Source organism: Fundulus heteroclitus, chromosome 13 (genome assembly GCF_011125445.2).
Source record: "Fundulus heteroclitus isolate FHET01 chromosome 13, MU-UCD_Fhet_4.1, whole genome shotgun sequence".
NCBI lineage: Eukaryota > Metazoa > Chordata > Actinopteri > Cyprinodontiformes > Fundulidae > Fundulus > Fundulus heteroclitus.
The window spans coordinates 30,780,775-30,803,370 of NC_046373.1; the positions used below are offsets into that span (position 1 = coordinate 30,780,775).

At 45.4% G+C, this 22,596-nt stretch overlaps 1 protein-coding gene and 1 non-coding gene across 6 annotated transcripts; both read right to left on the reverse strand.

Moving 5' to 3' along the window:
- Positions 1–6,974: 6,974 nt before the first annotated feature.
- gmeb1 (glucocorticoid modulatory element binding protein 1) lies at positions 6,975–22,004 on the reverse strand. 5 transcript variants are annotated; one of them, XM_012853484.3, is made up of 10 exons: positions 21,874–22,004; positions 17,987–18,162; positions 17,806–17,858; positions 17,600–17,715; positions 14,807–14,910; positions 14,449–14,597; positions 11,312–11,431; positions 11,076–11,213; positions 10,691–10,813; positions 6,975–9,138 (listed from the first exon to the last, which is right to left on the reverse strand). In XM_012853484.3, the coding sequence occupies exons 2-10, from the start codon at positions 18,112–18,114 to the stop codon at positions 8,285–8,287; spliced, it is 1,785 nt and encodes a 594-aa protein (XP_012708938.1). In that variant the 5' UTR covers positions 18,115–18,162; positions 21,874–22,004; the 3' UTR covers positions 6,975–8,284. The 5 variants fall into 5 exon arrangements, with proteins under 5 accessions (XP_012708938.1, XP_012708931.1, XP_021166810.1 ...); XM_012853477.3 differs by having other exon boundaries at positions 10,691–10,828; XM_021311135.2 differs by lacking the exon at positions 21,874–22,004 and adding an exon at positions 20,901–21,839 and having other exon boundaries at positions 10,691–10,828.
- Positions 22,005–22,243: 239 nt separating this feature from the next.
- On the reverse strand, positions 22,244–22,379 carry LOC118565568. The gene has a single exon (XR_004932455.1). It is a non-coding gene; the product is annotated as a U11 spliceosomal RNA (small nuclear RNA).
- Between the last annotated feature and the right edge of the window lie 217 nt (positions 22,380–22,596).

Genomic DNA, 22,596 nt, shown 5'->3' on the forward strand with positions numbered 1-22,596 from the left:
TGTGAACCAAGTACTCCAATGTCGTATTTATTAATTGGGGCCATTAAAATGAAAGCTGTTAGGACCGGCGTGATAAATAACATTTATGTGCTTAATAAAACAGGTTTTACTTGATATTCATTTATTGTGGGTGTTTTGTTACCTTTTTTATGAGCTTTAAACGTTTTTATTCTTGTATGCTAAAATTTTCTGCTTCACTACTCAAGTTGGGCTGTTAGCTGTTTGGGTAATTTACTTATTTATCCCAGTGGGCTTTATAGCTGTCTCCGTTAAAGTATTAAGATGTCCTAAATCTATTCATACTGAAGATGTTCAGTTTTGCTATCATGTCTACATTTTATGGATACATATTTGATTTAGCACATCCAAATGCTTGCGGTAAATAAAATCAGAGTACGAAGCAGAGAGGGTTTCAGGTGAAGCACAGAACTTAAAGCTGTACCTGAACCAGAACTGGATAAGAGGTCACCTTGAAAGAGTTGCAATCGTTTGATCCAGAACTTTGCATTTTGCTTTTGTCCTGAAGTCCACCCGTCTTTATAGCGGGTTTCGCTCCAGGTGGTTCTGAGCGCACCAGTGGACCAGCCGATCCACCTCCTGTGTGCATGCAGACTCATCAGACTCATCAGCGTCCTGGACTGTGGTGTCATCTGCAAACTTCAGGAGATGCCCACTGCCAGATATTCTGCCCTTGTAGAAAGTGACAGTTTTTTCCTAAATTTTATGGTTTTTAACCCTGAAGAGACGTAAATTTCAGCGCAGTCTTTTTAAAAGACTGATGATTACTGCATATGTTATTAAGCTAATAAGCTAAAAGAGACAGAATGGTTTCATCAACTGAACCCATTCAATAGCACAAGGATGGAGAGGAATTGCAATACAATAAATCTTGAATTGAATCTATCGTTGAACTGCACCACAATCCCTACATTTGTCTTTACCCGTCTTCTAATTCTCATTTTCCATCTTTATAATTTTTTTTTACCTTTGTGTTTATCTGCATGCTTCCATTTGCTGCTGATATCTTGCCACTGCAGGACAGTAGAGGATATTTCTATTCTACCCTATGTTTGAGTTACAGACCAAATGCTTTGGTTCTTTACTGTAGTTGTGTTCAGACATTTGGAGAAACATTCGTGAGAAGCAAATGGACTTGTCATCCTTTTGGAATAAATGATAACAATAACAATCTTTATTTGTTTGAAATTTGTCCTTTTTATTTAACCCACCAGAAAAAACTCAGATTAAAAGAAATGGTGAAAAAAAAGACTATTTAAAGAACTGAAAACTGTGGAAAAACAGCAGAGAAACACTTGTTGGGAGCAGCAATGGTTATAAAGTCTAGCTGTTGATCTAGGTTAATGCTCTTTTGCACATTTAAGGTGCAGCAAAAGAGCTCTCCAGTTCTCGTCCAACAGAGCTTGCCCTTTTTCCACCGGCTCCATTTGACCCGGCTCTACCCAGTATTTCAATTAGATTTGTGTATTTTTTGCTTCCACGCTGGCTTTTTTGGGGCCGTGATCAGTAGAAGGCCCGATCAGAGCGGAGTAAGGCTAGAATGTGACACGCACACGTGAAAGTGACAATATTTATTAAGGACCACCATGAATGGAGTGGCTCAAACCGAAATACAATTTTACTATTTTCAAACCATGAACCACGCCTGAAGGAAAGAAAAAAAAAAGAAAAAGAACACTTCAGCTTTCAATGAGCAGACAGACACGCTGTATTTAACAACCTTAATCAGGGATTTAGCGAGACGTTATTTCATTTTATTCACACTGAAAACTGTTACGTTCTGTCTCTGAAGAGTGTTTGGTTGAAAAATGTTGGTTATTGGCAAAACAATGAGTATCACAATTTACGTTTAGGCATTATTTAAAGGTAGAGTCTGTGATTTTTCCAGAAGTTTCCCCAAGTCTCTTTTTGAATAACTGCGCATGAGCAAGACCGTCTTACCTGCTCCTCCACTCCTCCACTCCTCATGTGAAAATAAATCTCCCAAATCCACTCTGGTCTTATTTCTTTATTCTCAGGCCTTCCTCTTCCTCCCATAAACATGTAAGAGAGGTTGCTTCTTGTTACTCACAACCACTTTCAAAGTATACGCTGAGAGCGGCGCTACAATGAGCGGCTAACACCAAAGCTAACTGCTTAGCTAGCTGCTAAGCTAACCGGATACATAAACACGAGAAGTGCGCATGCGTAGCAAGCAAGCGGAAACTAACAAGTAATGTGCACGCACACTGGCGTTATGCGAGCACGTCAGAATGATTGGCAAGATGGGACAACCAATAGATGAGGTGATTCAACTGGAATTTGTGGGACAGAGGAGGATGAGACCAGGATCAAAATTGACAAATCCCTGACGGCAGGGGCGTAACGACTGCACTGAAAAGCAGGTATAGAAAATCGATGGCTGGATGGGATATTAAACGTTTAAAAAGTTTAATAAAAAAATTTCTAAGTTTATTAGAAAAAAAGCTTAACTATCTTTTAAAGATTAACTCTTTTTAAAAGCTTAATAGAAAAACATTAAACTTTTGCGTAAATATTGTTTTCGTTAATCTGTACCTTGTCTGTCTGGCCGGTATTTTTGGGTTGGAGTAAAAATGAGCCCATAGATCGACAGGAGGCCTTTTAGCTGTGTTTCCTGTGCGACTCGCTTCTACAAAATTGAAAAACAACTTTGGTCAACTTCACAAAAAGCTCTCTGAGAGTCACCTTTCTTTGGCTTCACCGTCAGAAACCCTTCTCCAGTTTCTTTTTTTTGATGTAGTTTCCTTTTACAATCTATATGAATCAAAATCTTTGTCATTTTTATTTTACGAGCATCCCGGTGCGCAGCTGCTCATGGGGAGGAATGCTGTTGCAGGTTGATTGACAGCCGACGCAGCTCTTATTGACGAGGACTGCAGCTCTGCATTCTTTGTTTAAAAAAAGCACATGAGCAATAATTTTTTTTTGACTTTCCCGAATCTGAGCCCGTCAAATGTGGGACATTGTTTCAGCTTGCAGGACAGCGGAACAACAGATGTCCCGCACCAATCGGGACATCTGGTCACCCTAGCTCCAGGCTGCTGCTGCAGAGCCAATATCCAACCTATGAAAATATTTTCCAAAAGGCTGAAGTTTTGCGGTCTCTCCGCTCCTGTCATACAATCAAGAATTTATTCAAGCAAAATTGCAAGAGGAATTTTCCCAGGGTAGAACCCAGGGCTTTAGATTTCCCTCAACAAAGTTTGTCTTAACACATTACGAATGAATAAATTACTTTGCTGAAAATGGCCTACTTACTAAATTTCAACATGCTTACAAACCAAATCCCTCCACTGTAACAGCTCTTGTTCATAAAGTTGATAATTGGTATCAAGAATTCGACAAAGGTAATCTAGTAGGTGTCATATTTTTGGATTTTAGTATTGCATTTGATCTGATAAATGATGATTTTCTCATTGCTAAGTTAAAATGCTATGGATTGTCAAACTAGTTTTTCTCTTGGATCAAAGACTATCTAACTGACAGAAGTCAACAAGTTTTGTACAATGGCTTCTTGTCTGATACCTGTGAGATCCACTGTGGTCTGCTTCAGGGCAGCCCCCTCGGCCCTCTCCTTTTATCTGTTTATTCCATTGACTTGCCTTGTGTATTAAGCCAATCTTCAGCAGTCATGTATGCTGATGACTCATCAATGTTTTATACTGATTCAAATACCACAGATATATCAACCGCACTGGAAAATGAGAAGGGTTTATTTGTGAAATGGGTCAATGATAATTATAAACTGCTCAAAAAAATAAAGGAAAGACCTAAACAACACAATGTAACTCCAAGTCAATCACACTTCAAATCAAACTGTCCATTTATGAAGCAACACTGATTGATAATCAGTTTCACCTGCTGTTGTTCAAATGGAATAGACAACAGGCGCAAACTAGAGGCAATCAGCAAGACCCCCCCAATAAAGGAGTGGTTCTGCAGGTGGTGACCACGGACCACTTCTCAGTTCCTCTGCTTTCTGGCTGATGGTCACTTCTGAATGCTGGTGGTTCTTTCACTCCAGTGGTAGCATGAGACGGAGTCTACAACCCACACAAGTGGCTCAGGTAGTGCAGCTCATCCAGGATGGTACATCAATGAGAGCTGTGGCAAGAAGGTTTGCTGGGTCTGTCAGCGTAGTGTCCAGAGCATGGAGGCACTACCAGGAGACAGGCCAGTACATCAGAAGATGTGGAGGAGGCTGTAGAATGGCTATAACTCCACAGCAGAACCGCTACCTCTGCCTTGTTCCAAGGAGGAACAGGAGGAGCACTGCCATAGCCCTGCAACATGACCTCCAGCAGGCCACAGATGTGCATGTGTCTGCTGAAACCATCAGAAACAGACTCCATGAGGGTGGTATGAGGGCCTGACATCCACAGGTGGGGGTTATGCTTACAGCCCAACACCCAGCAGGACGTGTGGCATTTGCCAGAGAACACCAAGATTGGCAAACCAGGTTCACACTGAGCACATGTGTCAGATGTGACAGAGTCTGGAGACGCCGTGGAGAACGTTCTGCTTCCTGCAACATCCTCCAGCATGACCGGTTCTGCAGTGGGTCAGTAATGGTGTAGGGTGGCATTCCTTTGGGGGGGGGCGCACAGCCCTCCATGTGCTCACCAGAGGTAGTCTGACTGCCATTATGTACAGAGATGAGATCCTCAGACCCATTGTGAGACCATATGCTGGTACTGTTGGTCCTGGGTTCTTCCTAATGCAAGACAATGCTAGACCTCATGTTGGTGGAGTGTGTCAGCAGTTCCTGCAAGACGAAAGCATTGATGCTATGGACCGGCCCACCCGTTCTCCACACCTCAAACCAACTGAGCACATCTGGAACATCATGTCTCGCTCCATCCACCAACGCCTCTTCACCACAGACTGTCCAGAAGTTGGTGGAAGCATTAGTCCAGGTGTGGAGGCCACACACGCTACTGAGCCTCATTTTGACTTGTCTTAAGGACATGACATCAAAGTTGGATACACCTGTAGTGTTTTTTCACTTTAATTTTGACTGTGGCTCCAAACCCACACTCAATAGGTTTATACATTTGATTTACATTAATAATGTTTGTGTAATTTTGTTGTCAGCACATTCAACTATGTAAAGAATATATCATTCATTCAGATCTAGGATGTGTTATTTTAGTGTTCCCTTTATTTTGTTGAGCAGTGATTTTTAAATGTTTGGAAAACTAGAGCAATGCTAATTGGATGTATACAGCGACTGTATAATATTCCACAGTTGACCTTTACAATCAAGAGCTCTGTTTTGGAGCAAGTTACAAAAATGAAATTACTTGGTATCACAGTGGATCATCACTTGTCATGGTCTTACATTATTGACATTATCATTGGTAAAATGGGCAAAGGTATTGCTGTTGTCAGAAGGTGTTCCTCTTTTGCTTTTCCAACAGTTTTGATAGACGGTGTACGATCTTTGGTTCTGTCTCATTTAGAATGCTGTTTGTTTATGTATATGGTCGGCTGCCAACAAATCAGGTTTGTCAAGGTTGCAGGTAGTCCAAAATAATGCTGCCTGCTTAGTGTTAAGATGTCAAATATTATTGAAAAGCGCTGCACTTTATTGTAGCCTCTACTGAAGGTTAAGTTGCAGTATAATTTATTCATTTTTCAAACAAAGTTATTTTAACAGGGAGACCTCAATAATTTTTTTGAAAAGCTTTTTTATTCTGATCAGATAATCATCTTACCACATACTGGAGACAAAATTAATTATAAACTCTGATAGACAAAATCTGTTATAGAGCAATTCAGGAACGGAATAAGTTACCTAAAAACGGATTTGAAAAGCACACTTTCCTTTAAAAGAGCTCTGAAAACTAACATTTTAAATTTAAGTTTAAATTCAAGTCTATGTATGTCATTTATAAAATGTGATGTCAGATTAATTATGTGCATATCATATGTTAATGTCAAATTGTCAGAAGTGTAGGAACAATTTTGTATTCTTCCAATTGGACCCCAGGAAGGTTAGTAACCACTTCAGTGCAATCTAATGGGGATCCTAATAAATAAACAAATCTTCATATTAATCTTAAATTATACAAGGATGCCAGGGAAAGAAGAAAACATTTTAAACATTTGGGAATCCGACATTATTTATTTTTAAAGCTATGAGGAAAATGCATATAGATAAAACAACAGAAAGGTGTAAAAGGATAGTAAATGTATGAAGATGCTGCTGGGTGTGACCACGTTAAAAAGTATTTACTGAATAGGCTAGTCGGATCTGTTTTTGATTATGGATGTATCATTTATGGCTCAGCTTTAAAGGGATTAGTAAAGAAATTAGACAATTCGGTATGAAGCTGTAAGGCTTGGCTGTGGCGCCATGACAACAGGTTTCTGTATTACAGGTGGAGATGGGTCAGTCAGATCTCAGGAGACCGCAGCCAGCATTGAAACAGTGAAAACCATCCTCCGCTGATTGTTTTTCCTGACCGGGTTGAAGGACAAAGAGCAGTTGTTTAAATCACTAATCTTTACGTCGCACCGCAGGAAAATGGAGTTTAACCGGACCAAATGGCAGAAGCCTATGAAGGTAGATTTGTGTCTTTATTATTCAAAGGTTGCTTCAAATCAAAAATATATTTTCAATTAAAAAAAATTCACTTCAATGAAAAAAAAAACGTTTCAATCAAAGAAAAAAAGGATTTGAATGCAAAAATACAGTTGAGACTCAAAAAAAAAAAAAACTATATTTGAACACTGCTTTTCTTTGATTGACAATGCTTTCTTTGATAGAAGTCAAGTTTTTTGTTTGTTTGTTTGTTTGTTTAAAGCAACTTTTTTAATTGAAGTAACATTGTTTTTTGATGGGACCATATAATGGGTAGAGGCCCAGTTCTGGGCCACACACGGTGAACACATGGTGCCCCCTGCTGGTCAAACACACAAACAACACCACCTTTAGCTTGTCTCTTTCCTTTAATCTGATATTAAAACACATTACAAATTCAGTATGCAAATGCTTTCTTTTTTTTAAATTAAACTATCGAACAGGTCTTTGTTGGTGCAAGCTGTAGCAAAGAAATTAAATTAATTCACCCACATCTGCACATCAAGCTTCAAAACTAATAAATATATCAGGAATTTACAGGCAAACCAGACATCGGGCATGTTCGTTCCTTCAGTTCCCAGCCTGTCAGTCAGTCAGTGAGCTCAGACAACTGATCATACTGGGAGAAAACGGAGGATTGGGCGAGGAGACCACTGCAGGCCGAGTGAGCAGATCAATCTGTGCCTAAAAAAATAAAAATAAAAAATAAAACACTTGGGGGGGGTGCCCAGCTGAAGGGCCGCATTCTGAGGAGACGTCTACGCCGTCCAGAAGTCCTCGCAGGACGCCAAACAGTGCAAAAACAAGAACCTGGCTGAAAAGGCCACAGGACACGAGGCGGTTCATCAACAGCAACACTTTCTTGGTAATGAGTCCCATGGAGAGACGAGGCAGGTGCATCCAGCCCCGTGCGCGGAATCCACATTTACAGACACCGCTTTTCTCTGTTTCTTGAAGGAAAACAAACTGATTCGGTACAACTTTGTGCTTCTATTAGTTTTCGACGTTTTGCGTAATCAGAAATAAATTTGGAATAGTTCGCCAAACGACAGCGCACCGATGAAACGGTGCAGAGCCAGAGAGGCGTCCAGAGGGAACGGTCTGATCTGGACGTGTAGCTGGAGCTGCTTCAGAAGCGCAGCGGTAGCCGTCAGGCGGCCAGACCGGTGACTGAAGGTCAGCGGACGCCTTATTAGCAGAAGACGGCATCACTACAACTTGATGGAGTTACGCTGCTGCTCCGCTCATCGTTGCCTCTCTGCCTCTACACGCAGCAGATCCTTACACCCAATTGTTCCGCTTTAAAAATCTGAGCTTTTCTACCTTCTCTTTACTCACTTCCAATAAACCAGTAAGGTTTTTTTTGACATGACCGTCCCAAGCAGTATTAGCCGGAGAGTTGGGGGCCCCTCTGTGAGCGTCTCTGCCAGGTGGGACTCAGCCGTCTGTTAGATGGTCTCTGCCCTGGCCAAAACTACAAGCAGAAGAACCAAGTTGTGATGAAGCAGACTATCGTTTAGATGCTGAACTAAACCAGACATTCAGCTCCTTCCTTGTGAAATGAAAACCTGTTGCAGATTGTTCCAAACACACAGCAGTAGGGTGGGGGTGGGGTGGGGGGGCGGCCTGCTGCGCTGATGGAGAGGACCCGTGCCGGCCTCATTTGGCCTTGTTTTCATCCTGAGTATTTTCCTCGATCACCACGATCTGCACGCGTGATAGCTGTCCGCTGGCGTCCAGGTGCAGCCCCTGAACCCCCTCAGTCTGCGCCTTCTGCATTTGGCACTGCGTGTCCTCCGCCTCCGACGCCATGGTTACCTCAATCCCCCCCTGGACCACCATGGCAGCCGCGTCCCTGCCAGCCTCCTCGGACAGCTGCAGCTCCATCATCCCCACCGTTTGCTCTACGGGGGACGGGTTGATCTCGATGACCGTGTGCTCCTGGCCGGCCTCCATCTCCCCCTGCATCACCTCCTGCTGCACCAGCATGGTGCCGTCCACCACCTGGCCTTCGATGGGGACCATCTCCGCACCGCCGGCATGCTGGCTCAGGTGCACCAGCTCCACGGGGCTCATCATCGTCCCCAGCTGGCTGGAGTCCTGCACGGCAGCGGTGCCCACCAGCGTGAGCCCCGAGGAAGGGTGCAGGGTGATGGCCTCTCCCTTTCCGTCCCCGGCGACCATGTAGCGGGTGAAGAGCTGGGAGCCGGCGGGGAGCAGGGTGACCGTGTTGGAGGACTGGGCCAGGGAGGCGATGGGCAGCCCGGCCACGGTGAACGGCTGCCCCACCGAGGACAGGGAGATGGGGGACAGGACGGTGAACTGCTGGGGCTGCAGGGTGGCCTGCTGGCTGATGGGGGACGTCAGGAGGGTGGTGGTGGAGGCGGGCCTCTGGAGGCGGGGCCGCTTGGTTGGCCGCTTGGCGGTCGTCTTGTTTTTGGCCGTCTGAGGGGAGGAGAGAAGGGCTCGCACTTGCTGCTGCTTCTTCTGTTCTTCCAACAGAGCTTCCAGGTCTGCAGAGACACCAGATGTTCCAGATGTTAATCGAGAGTCACAATAGCGGTGCAAATAACCGTGCAACCAGACCGACATTTTTAAGTCTATATAAATCTAAGAGTGAATAAACAGGAAGAGTAACAGAATAAAATAAGGTTTTAGATGCAGCTCACTGGTGGATGGTGCTCTTTTTTTTTAGAACAGACTCGAGCGCACCACATGTGGTCCTCCTGCGGGCTCCATGTTGGTGACCCCTGGTTTAGAGTGTGACTGTCACGCTGGCTGACTTCACTCGGTACCCATAACAGGTTTCAATGGACTTGTGCTTCCCTGGGATTTCAATACGACATTATATCAGAGTCCCACTAGGAGGAGCCATAAGAATGTCTTCTCCACACACGGGACAGTACAGGAGGGCAAAACTAATCTCCAGAACCACCTACTGTTAGCAAAGAGCGCCCGTCCTTGGGCTCACCGCGTCTCCCTGACACCATCAGACACCATCTACACGCCAGCTGGCAGGCATGCCAAACATTGTCCTACCATCACAAACAGAAACACAGAGATCCTTTTAAGCTCTGGTTAACAGTCCAGCCGGAAAAGCAATTTTCCATCCTCAGTGAATTCTCTCACTGGACAGCTGTGGCACTCTCGGCCCATCCAAAAATGTCACTAAACCCCCAACCTGAATATTTAAGCGAGTGAAAGGGAGGTTTTCGCTTTCTCACCACAATGTGTCACAATCACTGGCCAACCATCAGAAAGCCGATTAGCCATGCAGAACAAACGGGCATTTCCACGCCTCACGTCTTCTTTCTATCTGCTAAAGTGAGAATAAGAAGCAAGCAACTCGACTCGAAAATCCTAACCATGAATCAGTGACTAATAGACCGACCTGCTTCTTTTCTACACCAGTCACAAGGCCTCCTGTCATGGAGCCGTTCCGGTCCCTCATCTGTCAGTCATTGATGTTCTGTGCAGCAACGATCGCAGCATCTAGGCCGCCGTTCAGGGAGGCGGAACGTTTTCCTTCTCCGTGAATCCGTCATTTATGAAGAACCCACACCTTCCCAACAGGCTTTAGGTCCGGGGAGTTAAACCTCTTTTTTTATCCCACGCTGCCTGAAGAATAGAGGCTGTCTAAGAACACTATGTAGGATGTTGAGCTTGATGGGCCACACCCTCCGTCCTTACACAAACGCACCTCACCTGACATGTTTAAATGCAATAAGCATTCAGCTTTACACAGCTTGGAGTTGGGACAACATGCAGAAGAATTCTAACATGGTATATAAATATTTGTTGTCGGTGTGGAAGTGCTAAACACGATTGGTTCAAATCTTCTGGCACCGTTCGTCCCTCTGTAACGGTTGTGGAGGATTCCCTCCTGATCAGTCCCTCCGGGGGGCGCTGTCCTTACAGCTTCATGTTCTGACTCAGGTATGTGTGGTTTGCATCCACCGACACGGAACGGATATGCAAATATGTCTTGATGTGGATGAGCACACTGAGCTCTACCTGAAGCCTCGGCGTCTGAATGAGCTGCTGGGAGCGGGCAGTTGTACTCACTGGCGAGGGTGCTGAGGATCTGCTCCTGGCTGGGATCCGTCTGCTGTTTCCTCTTCTCCAGGATCTTCTTGACCGAGTCCAGCAGGCCGAAGACTTGGGCAAGGTTACTGAGCACAGCCACCTCTACCAGACAGGAATCTGGGATCAGTGTGGCAACCAATCAAAGGGTCACTCGGTCAGTCAGAAAGGAGGAACAACTTCAGCTGCTCTAGCCAGTAAAACACTTATTTGCCATAACAGCCGTGACTGGGGGAAAACACCAGGAGTCGTTTCCCAGCAAGCAGCAGAATTTGCTCTTTCTTTCAGGTAATTTTACATTTCCACGTCATTGAGCAGAGGAACAGCCCTGCGGGATGTTGTGCGGCAGTAAGGCCTGTTTCCATACCTGTGTCCTGTAAGGCGGCCGGGTCTCTGTGCTGCAGCACGCCGTCCAGTAACTGCACCAGCTCCGTGTTGATGTTGGTCACCACTTCCCCCAGTAAGCCCACGTCAGCAATGCCCTTCCAGAAATTCAGCGTGTCCTCTGTGGACAAACACGTGACACAGAAAAAGGCCAAGTCTGAAAAGGGGCCCTTGTTTATTGCGACAGCTGGTGACTAGGCTTCGGCTGCTCAGTGTGACCTGAGATCTCACTGGATCCCTTCTTGTCTCCGGACTCCATAGAGCTCCAGTCCAACTTCCTGCCCAGGATGTCGGTGCGGTCCTCGGCCGCCGTTCCGCCGTTCCCCAGGACCGCCTGAACTGCAGGTCACACAAGACAGCACACACCGGAGTTGCATTACTGACTGGTGAGCGAGAACGCTTAGCTGTTGCTGTTTTACACGAGTGGGTAAACGGTACGGTCCAACGTTACTGTCTGTTACAGGCTGATTGCAACGTGAGCGCGTCTCAGAGTGGCGAGGATGCTAACAGATGGAGACTCAAGACTGTTCTCAGGAACCATCGTCAGGCTTTGCTTGTTAAGTCTTCCTTGTTCTGAGATTCTGCTTTGAAATGACTGTTGGCATCTAGAAAATGAACGTGGAGTTGCTCCTGAACCCTCGTCCAATTACAGCCACAGACTTCTTCCACTGGGTTTTTATATGAAAGATCAACACGACATACTGCAGGACTGGAGAACGGACAAGATCCTCCTCCACTTTTTTCTTCCTTTTTTTAACAAATAAACATCTGAATCAGGCAACATGCATTCTGAGTATGAATGACTCTCTTCTATGACGGCCTCAGAGGTTTGTTGGAGAACATCGGAAAACAAAAAATGGCCCCAGGGAAACCGAGGAACCCAGCAGACAGGCCAGGGAGAACGTTCTGGTCCAGTTTAAAGCAGAGTTAGGTTCTAAAACAATCTCCCAAGCTTTGAACATCTCCCAGAGTTCTGATCAATTCATCATCTGGACAGGGAGAGGGGATGGACCACCCGCTGACCTAGACAGACATGGACGTCCACCTACTGACAACTATTAGCCGTGCACGGCACAAATCTGCTGGCATCAGTCAGTCTGGAAAGGGTCACCAAGCCATTCCTCAGACTGTGGGACCCAGGAGAACCACGGTGAGAACCATTATCCACAACTGGAGGAAACGTGCAGCAGCAGAGAGCCTTGCTAGGAGAACACCATCATGGGCCCTGCAGGCCTCACTGCCGCTGTTAAGGACAGACAACAACAAGACAGAGCGGCAAAAATGGCCAAGGGAGAGTTCCTAGGGAAGACCCAATAGAACAAAAAGGCCCACCTCACATTTAGCTAAAACATCCTAATGATCACCAAGACTTCGGGGAAAATATTCTTTGGACAAGACAAAAGTGGATCTTTTGGAAAGGTGTGAGTCCTGTTACCTCTGGTGTGAACCTAACGCAGCATTTCTGGAACAGAGCATCATACTGACAGTCAAACACAGTGGTGGTAGTGTGATGCTTGCCATAATTGATGGACTCCTGAAATTTGCTCTTCTTTGACATTCCTTTAATGTAGCCTTTCATTGTTATGCAGACGACTTGCAGCTTTATGTGCCTTTAACCACTGGTAACTGTACTGACTAGTCAAAAATCTAAACCAGTTTATCGGCGATTAGGGGATGCTTATCTAATAACTTCCTGCTTCTTAATGCGGATAAGAAGGATTTGATGGTCATCGGACCTCAAAATCTTCCCTACTTGTTCCAGAATTTCACCCTGAAAATTAATGATTAATGTCATCAAATGAAGACTCCTGTCTGAGTTACCAAGGGTGGTTTTAGAGGCCCGCAGACAGCTCAGAACTGGGAAAGATGAGCATATTGCTCCAGCATGGATCTCCCTTTACTTGTTGCTTTGTCAGGTTGCAGCTGATTTTGAGGTCTTACTGCTCACTTTGAATGGTCTGGCGCCTTCCTATCTCTCCGACCTGTGTGTTCCACCCCACCAGCCCCGATCTCAGCTTGAGGAACTGAAAGTTCCTCAAGCTAAAGGGAAACCGTTGGGACGCATGCAAGACATTTAGCAGGCTGGTTCTGTGGAGGTTTTCAAAGCCAAGCTAAGACCCTCTTCTTCACTCCATCTTATTTCAAGGCCTAAAGTTAAATTGTTTTCAAGACCTCTGAGGGGAGATGATAAAGACACGTTGCCAGTTATTGCAATCTTGGATGTCAGCTGTTGCTGCTAATGCTAACTTGCTATTAGGTTTAGTGGACAGCCTTTCCCCTGTAGTGAATAAAACCACCTTCAAAAACCTCCTTTTTGCATTTCCTCAGACCATCTTGGTTCAATATTTACACACTGAAATGTGACAATAACACAAACAACACAAGGGAGCTAACACTTTTTCAAAGGACTATGTATATTTCATATACTAAATATAATAGTATTTAAAGCCTTTCCCAGGTGACAGTCGGTTGGGCATCAGCTAAGCAGGTCACATCGACCTGACATGAAGCAGAAGCGACCAATGGGGAGTGACTAGTACAGGGAGCATATAAAGTAGAAAGTAGAGCACATAACCCCAGTTCTAAAGTTCTTACACTGGCTCCCTGTATCTCAGAGAATAGACTTTAAAATACTTCTGTTAGTCTATAAATCCCTAAATGGCTTAGCTCCTAAATACATTACAGACTTGTTAGCAGTGTATCAACCCTCCAGACCATTTAGGTCTTCTGGCTCCAGCCTGCTCTGCATACCTAGAACCAGAACTAAACAAGGAGAAGCAGCATTTAGTTCCTATGCTCCGCTTATCTGGAACAAAGTGCGGAAAGCCTGAGTTCTTTTAAATCAAGATTAAAAACACATCTGTTTAAAATTGCCTTTGACTGTTCTAATTAAACAGTTTTACTGTTTTTAATGTTCTTGTTTGTTACTACATTCTATCCCTACTTGCTTTTATTCTATTTTCTATCTACATTTTATTATTTTGCTATATCTTAATCATGTAAAGCACTTTGTATTGTCTTGTACTGAATTGTGCTATATAAATAAATTTGCCTTGCCTTGCCCTTGCCAGTCCAAAGGCTGACACCGCTTCGTAATCCTGATATTCTACCTAAAACAACAAATTAGTTTCTGTCTGTGTCTCTCGGGTCAGGGCCAAAACTTCTAAAAATAATATTCATTCAAATGGTGGCTACATTTGTAAGAAAAAAAGTGAAAACCCTGCTTTGTGTTGGTCTAGCCCCAAAAATCAGGAGAAAACACAGTGACGTTTGTTGGTAAAATATGACCCGATTGAAAGTTATGGACTCTTGAAGCGACTAAACTAGAGCCGTTTGTTAAAGCTGAGCCTCCTCACCCTGAGAGGACGTGGGCGTGGTGAGGCCGCTGCTGTCCGGGGGGAAGCGAGTGTTGTTGATCAATAGGTCAAACTTGGTACTGCGGCACGTGTTGGTACACAGCGTGCTGTGCTGATAGAAGTCCAGTTGACCCGAATCCATCATTTTCCTGCAAAGGAGAAACAGGGAAGGCTTTTAAAAAAAAATTATTTAGATTGAGTAATGCAGTTTCTCCTCAGAGTCACGGATGCCTGAACATGTCATTAAGAAATGAAGAAGCCACTTAGAGCTCGCTCTAAACGGCGCAGCAGAAAGAAAGAGGCCGCGGTGTGGTTTCAGCCAGTAAAGGAATCGTGTGTTCTGACCCACTGCCCTCACCTCAACATGACCCCCCCCATCCTGATGGCTCTCTTCCAGTCTTTCAGCGTGGCTTTCCCAGACAGGTGCACAAACTGCTTTGGACTGATCAGCTGGTCCTCGTACTGCAGGAGACAGCATTACAGCAGTTAGCATGTGAGCCGTCTGCGCTCACGAATCAACCAAAACACTTCATTTCATCTAGAAAGCCCTTTACACACAGGCAGGCCTGAAAGATTAAAACAGCCATTTAACCACTGTACAGTCAAAATGACCAAGTAAACAGATCCAAGCAGTAATTACTGGCAATGAAACAATGAGGAATGAGTGAGAGAAATCAACGAATTAAGGAGGAGGAATCAGATTAGATTAGCAATGAAACACTGAAGATAGGTGGATATTTTAGAAAAGAGAAAAACTGAGTAATTAAATAACATTTCTAAAAAGGACTCATGTTAAACCATACATAGTAGACATAAATAAGGGATCAAGTCTAGAATGGTGGAGGACAATGATCTCAAAACTATGACTACTGACAACTGTTGTTTAAGTTGGGTGAACTTTTGTTAAAGGTTAAAGCTGGTCTAAATAGAAATAGGCTGTGTGAAGTTCTCACTGGAGCAACTCTCCCTGTAGTTTAGATGTGTGCAATTAGACAGGTCCAGAGGTGGGTAGCCACATGTTTTATTCAAGTAAGAGTAGCAATACTTCAACATATTTTTACTTAAGTCAAAGTAAAAAGTACCCAACTAAGAAATCACTTGAGTAAGAGTAAAAAAGTGTTTGGTATGAAGGCTACTCAAGCACTGAGTAAACTGCCTGCGTAGGACACCTAAGGAGGCTCCGCCCCCTTTTGGAGGCGTGTCTAGTTCAGGCTCTGCCCCCTTTTGGAGTTATGCCTACGTGTGTGGGGCTGTTGGGGGCGGGGGGGGTACATGGTGATGGCAGCAGCAGCAGTCTGTGGGACTTTTTATTCAGCAGGGACAGGGAGGCTGGTCGGAGGTAATGGGAAGATGGATGGAGGGAAATCCAGGCGTCTGCCAAACTACAGGATGTCCAAGGAGGTAAAGGCACATTGAAGACATCCTCTCACATAGTTGCTGCTTAAGATGGCTCTTCTCGCTACTGAATGACAAAGAGGTCCAGTTTAGGGAGAAATGTTCAAAGATCGAGCTACTAAAGTCTGCAGCAAGAAGCACATTCATCGCGGCTAACCTGTCACGTTCAACAAGAGTGTCTCCCCTGATCCAAATGCTGTGGATTAAGGCTTGTGCTTTTGAGGCGGGATGTCAAGTTTTGAGCCCAATCCTGATGAAAGGTGACCCGTTCTGATCAACAATCTGTTCCCGGATTGTTGGGACATGTGATCACGCCCATTAATCCATCTCAGCCTCTCTTGGGGAGCATCGAGAAGGAAGCCTCTCCCTTGGACGAGAAGCCCCCCACCCATCATGGATTCTATCAGGAGGCTACTATCCTGATACAACACAGAACCCATGATGGATCTTGCAGATACCCCAAAACCTGCTGCGTTCAGACCAGATGCGTTCTGAGCATCAAGGGCATCAGGTTTCCATGCAAAGTATATGTTGGATGTGCCTCAAGGGGCTTTGAGACATCTGGCAGCGCAACATGTGCGTCTAGCGCTACGCACTTTGAAGTGTGTTTCCTGTTGACTTGACGTGCTTTAAGTGCCTCTTGGACTGCTGACGCTAGAGTTGGAAAATCTGAACTTTTGCAGCTGGATTCGGAGAGTCAACCAACCAGAGAGTCCCAGCTATGTGACTTAGTGGCAGATTTTCCAACAGGAAAAATTTTTTTTACTTCTTATCACTGATAAATGTTAACATCAAGCGCCCTGAATGATGCCCACTAACCTGAGACAGATGTTGTTCAGCTGAAATGGGGCACCAGGTGTGGGCACTGATGCAGGTCAGCAGGTTGTCAAGCTGGGTTCAGGTAAGACGTAAGTAGCACTGAAAGCGACCCTCGTCTCCCTCAGCTCCTGCAGCAGGAGGTGAAACTCACCAAACGCCTCTGAATTACCTGGTGTATTCAGACACGGTGCAGTAGCATCTGACAACTACGCCCTTCTCTAGCTTTAGTCAGTAAATAAAGCCAAGCCACTCTCTCGATTTCATCTGCAATTTTCCAAAGAGTCCAGCAGAGGAAAACAACCGGGTAGCTCCTCTTAAGAGGTGCCACATTTCCTGATGTGCCGTCAGAGCGTTGAGGCTTAGACAGCGCGTTGGACTTTTATGTGCACAAGCGTCCAAGTTGAGGCATCGGACGCCTTTTTATAGCTCAAAACGCGTTTGAACGGTCTGAACACAGCATAAGAAGGAGAACTCTTCAGAGGCAATACTTTTGTGCCAGTCCCCTGATGTCCACCTCTGTGTCTCCTGCAGAATTTGAATCGATCGTTGAGGTTTTTCTTGGACAGAAGTGGCTTCTTCGCTTGTTAAAAGATGGCTGGCAGCACAATTCTTCGCCGCAATTCCCCTCTGCGTAGAAGACAGCCCTGAAGTTTGCTGGAGGCTTCGGGGCGTACTGACGCCTACTTCGCCGCAACTGAAACTCTTGCCTCCAGTTCACGTTGTGGTGGAAACTCTTCTTTCCGCCGCCACATTCTCAGCAGCGCTTTCCTGCAGGGACGGTGGCTGCAGGTGGTCCTTTGACAGCAGGTGCTGCAAAGGCATGGCAGCGATGTGGCAAAGACGTTTAGCTTTGCCACATCGTTCTGCTCTCTGAGTGTGGCTGACATCGGTGTGCAGAACTGCTTGGCCTTAGCATCTCCCACCTTTGAATACCCACCTTTACACATTTTACGTTGATTCCAGGGCACACAAATTTTTTCACCAGCAACACGGCCTTGCAGTCGCCGCATGTTATCGGACAGCCGATTTCAACCTCCTCCCCCTCCGCTGGCTCTGCAGGGAGGAAACAAACGCACGTTTAGAGGCGCCGTCCGCAAGACCTTCGGGCCATTTTCCCGGAAGGGCATCTCGACGACCTCTCACCCGACTGAGCTTCAACAGCCATAACAGCTGCGTCGGTCTCCGCCGACTCGTCTCTGCATGAAAAAAAACACATATCTTGACGTTAGAACACAGCAACCTGACCGTCTGTCACGGGTTTTCTGCCATATGCGGTTACGAATGGGAACGCAGTCTCCGTTAGTCTCCGGGCTTCAGTACGTACCCAGTGCTGATAGGCTGGAGCTGCAGGATGACCTGGGTTTTATTGGGGTCGTCCGAATCCCCTTCCTCCTCGGTCTTCACCATCACCATGTCCCCCACAGACACGGTCACCTCGTTCGTGTTTGCCATCGCTCTGACCACCGAACACTAGAGCGGGTGGCAGCATTCGTGCGACATCTGCAATGCAGGCACAACGTCTACATTTTACTCAGCCATCCGTGGTGAAATCCAGGTCTCCCTGTAGAGTTATTAGCATAGTTTAGCAACTGAGACTAGCAAGAACAGCTAGTTCAGCCAACTGGGTGGTGCAGCAACACTAATTTCCTGGCTCATCTCAAGCCTCGAGTCTTTTGCTCCTCCAACAGGTTTTGGTCCTGGATGGTCCTGGAACTAGCTCCATGAGCCATCTACCCTGTCCCTGCTACAGAAAGGGGCTCCCCTTACAGCATGATGCTGCCACACTACACCCTGTCATGGTGGGGATTGTTTAGAGGGATCTGTGGCAAATGTCTTCCATTAAAGCCACATTTGATGAGTCTTCTAATCAACAGTCTACTGCCTGAGCTGTAGATGACTGCAGCTCCTCTAGAGCAGCGGCCCTCAAACTGCGGTCATGTGTTGAGGGTCAGTGAAACGCACCTTGTCGGGCCTGAGGAGGCACTGCTGAGGATGTGGTGGGGTTGAGCTAAGTGACACAATGGACAAATATTTAACTCCGCCCACTTCATAGAGTGAGGTGAAAGCCAAATCAGCTAAAATTAGGAAGTATGACAAGAGTTACATCAAGTTTGGCTTTATCAAGAATGAGGATCTAATCTCCACCAAATCTCTATTAGGTGTATTTATATATGCTTTTTTTATACATACATAATTTCTAATGTATTCAACACTACAAATGGCTGTTTAAAAAATACTATCAGCATGAGGAATCTAAAGGGGTCCTTGGAAAATGTTTTAGTGCTGCTGAGGGGTCCCTGGCCACAAAAAGTTTGAGAACCCCTGCTCTAGAGTAACCCTGGGCCTCTTGTTCTCCTTGCCCAGCATGTCTGTTTAGGTGTCCATCGTCTCCATGTTCAGATGATGGAATCAATGAACAGAACTCTGGGAGATGTTCTAAGATGGGAGATTGTTTAGAACCAAATCCTGCTTTAAACTGAACCAGAACTTCCTTCATGACCTGTCTGCCGGGTTCCTTGTTCTCCATGATGTTCTAATATTCTCTATCAAACCTCTGAGGCCCGAAACAGAACAGCTACCGTTAGACTTGGGTCAAATTCCACACTGCTGCACTCTACTTGCTAATTATGTGACCCTTTAAGGCAATTGGTTGAACCACATTTTATTTACAGCTGTCAGAGAAAATGGGGTTGAAAACATACCCACAGAACACAGTGATGCACAACTGACTATGCACAAGCTGCAATGGCATGGCTTGGTTTAAAGCACGTGTCAAAATGACCTAGTCAAAGTCCAGACCTAAACCAAACAGAGAATGTGCATCAAGGCTTGGGTGGGTGGGTGGGGGGGAATAGATCTTTACAGTCTGAATGAGCTTGAACTGTTAAGCAAAGAGATCCATCCCCATTTATGGTACTCAGATGTGCAAAGTTGGAAGAGACACAGCCCACATATGCCAGGGTTCTGCGGCTGCCGCCCTCGACCTGCAACTGTTGGGTGCCTCCCTGCTCCAACACACCTGAATTACATGGTTTTACATCCAGGCCTTTGCAAAACTCTTCCACGTGCCAAGGGGATAATTAAGTCTTTTTATTTGGAAGTGCTGGAGCAGGGAGGTATCCAAAAGTTGCAGGACAGTGGCCCTCAAGCCTGGAGATGCAGACCCCTGCCTGCTGCTGTAGTATGGGGTAAGATAACTGTCAATATAACATATGCGTGTCTAAATTTGTAAATGTTAAGTCGATAAATGTGAGTAAATTTAAGATTGCCATTTGTTCCTTGTCAGCTCATCCAGTGACATCAAATGTTTCATCTGTGAGAATACAAATTTAGACGCTATGAATACTAGTCACAATGTTGCAACAATACATACAAGTACAAATCACAAATTTAGGAGTACGGAGTAATGCCGTTTACAGTTGGTGGCAGTAAACGGCATTACTCCGTACGAGTACAGCTTCATCGGGTTGTAGATTCGTACTCGTAAATCTATGAACAAATACAGATCTTAAATTTATTCACGTTTTTTGATTTGCCATTGACAACTTCGGACACTTACGCGTACGTTTATATTGACAGATATCTTACCCCGTACTGTATAACGTTTCGACCCGAGCATCGTCTCCCTTCCACACAACGGCGACGCACTACTTAAGCAAATAAAATCCCGACTAAATACTGTGAGGTCTGCAGTTGCAACACAATGAAATGGTCAAAGACTCAAAGGGTAGAGATGTTTTCCCAGGGCCCCGACTGCATTGTTGACCTTCAGTTCTTTCAACGTTCACCATTTGTAAAATCACAGGCAAAATTAAGTTATATTAGGTAGTTTGAACTCTGCAAAAAATTTGTTTTTTTCTGGGAAATAATTCAACACACCTGGCAGGCATACCTCAAAATCAAGCCGAGCACAGGAACGCACGAGAACATGACCTTTATTGCCCCTGAGAGGGGAAACCAACGTGTCCCAGCAGCAAAGTGAAACACAAAAGGTTGACATATAAAAACAAGAAAATATAGTTAGAAAGGTTAAATCTAGTGGCTTTGTAAGGGTGTTAAACAAATTTGCAGTCAAGCACTCATGGTGGGTCTGAAGGCATTCCGGTATTGTATTTATACTCCTCTTTCTTCCAGAGCTGGAAGGACACAACTCCAATGATTTTAAAGCTTTTTTCCCCTCAAAATCTACACTGATTCACACTTATTAAAAAAAAATAAAATTGGGTCACTTCACCCACTTTGTTCAGCGTGACAGCCCCACAGCATGATACTGCCACCGCCATGCAAAAGACAGTGTCCTAGGGTTGGGAAGCCTCTTCTTCAGCAGGCTTTTCTCATAAAAGTTCGTCTTAGCTTGACCCATTAAACGTTTCCTCAGGAGGTTCCTACCTCACACCTGTGACGTTTGTTTTCTAACTACGGGGACGGTTCGGCTGGTCCAAACGGTACCAGCACAGCACATGTAGGGACTGCTCAGGACTGGCTGTTAAAAGGCCAAGTGGTGTGTTTAATATAATTATTATAATTATTATCATGGGGGGCTTCTCCCCGCGCAGCGAGGTGAGGTGAGGGGGGGGGGAGAGGGGTGGGGGGTGCTAGAAACCCGCAGTTTAGCTACAAGTCCGGGGAATCCGTCTACTCCGCTGCAGCCTTCATGTCCACACCACGCCGCCATCTGCCCCTCCTCGTTGAATAAGCAGGACTTCTTATGTCCCGACGTAGCATTGGCTGCCGTCATCGCCTCGAAGCAGACCCAAATAACGAGTCGTTTGATCGAAAACCACCGAGCTAAAGACGGTCTCGGCTCGGCGGTAGCCATTACAGCTAAAGCAAGAAGCGCCGTTTCGCGTTCGGCAACCTGGCCAACGCTGGGGGGAACTCCGTCGTCCGAGACGGGCGAAGCTTTGCATTTCGACTGTGACGGCTACGTGCCGCTTGTCTATGAACCGTACGTCCCCTCGTAACTCTGCATTTTAACTCTCCGCTCCCCCTCAAAATGACGTCTCCCTGTGCGGCGGCACGTACAGCAAACAACGGCGCGGCGACGGCGGCGTTGCCCCTCCATTCTGCGCGAGGCAGGCTGACTGAACCCCTTCCGCGAGTTAAGCTAACCCCCCAGCGGCTAAAACCCCCGTTTGTGTCGCTGGAACAGATGTCGCTCGGCAGAAGTGCATATTAAAATTCACAGAGTGGAAAAAGGCCCGTCCTTACCGTTTTATGAAGACAAACGCATCCCTAGATTGTGGGGAGCTTCGGCGCATGCGTGCTTGACTGTTGTAGCTGTACTTCCTGCTAAATAGCGCTCGCCCTGTTTTAAGCTCGCGAAGGAATAATGTCACACATTCACTTGATCTGACCACACTGAACTACTCCCACGTTATAACTCATGCATGCAAATGGTCGCTGTGTTGGGTGGGGTCGCCCGTTGCGTTTTATAACTTTGTATTTCAAGATGGGAAACGGCATAACACGCCATCATTATAGCTAGTTTCTTTAAATCGTAGCCTTCGCTTTGCACATTGATTTGATCTGTTACGTCCATTAGATATCTATACTGCATTTACTTTTAGACATATTAAGATGAGGCGCCGAAACAGTAGGTTATCAGCAGCCTCGGGTTTTAAAAATTGTGCTTCCGAAATCTCTTGATAGCGATTCCGCAAAGAGGATGAGAACACCTCACCCTCCCTGTGCCAATCACGACAGAAGCCCTTTTTAAACATTCACTGGTTCGGCGTCAATATGAGCACCGGTACTCTGCGTCTCACTCACAGTTTCCATGTCAGAAATAACTTCACAATTGTTTGTCATTGACATTGGTGGTGCCATACAACGTCAATAAAACTATACAATTGTGTTATATAATATTGTTTTATACGTCGAGTATATGTAATTATTCCATTTTATTTCTGGGCAAGCACCCGAAAGGCATGA

Bases quoted from the DNA above. Each gene is read 5' to 3' on its own strand.
- gmeb1 (XM_012853477.3), bottom strand. From the start codon at position 18,114: ATGGCAAACACGAACGAGGTGACCGTGTCTGTGGGGGACATGGTGATG. The intron at 14,911-17,599 runs GTGGGTATTCAA...TGTCTCCTGCAG, and splicing joins TCAACGTAAAATGTGTAAAG to TACGAGGACCAGCTGATCAG. The intron at 11,214-11,311 runs GTCACACTGAGC...GTTTGTCCACAG, and splicing joins GGGATCCAGTGAGATCTCAG to AGGACACGCTGAATTTCTGG.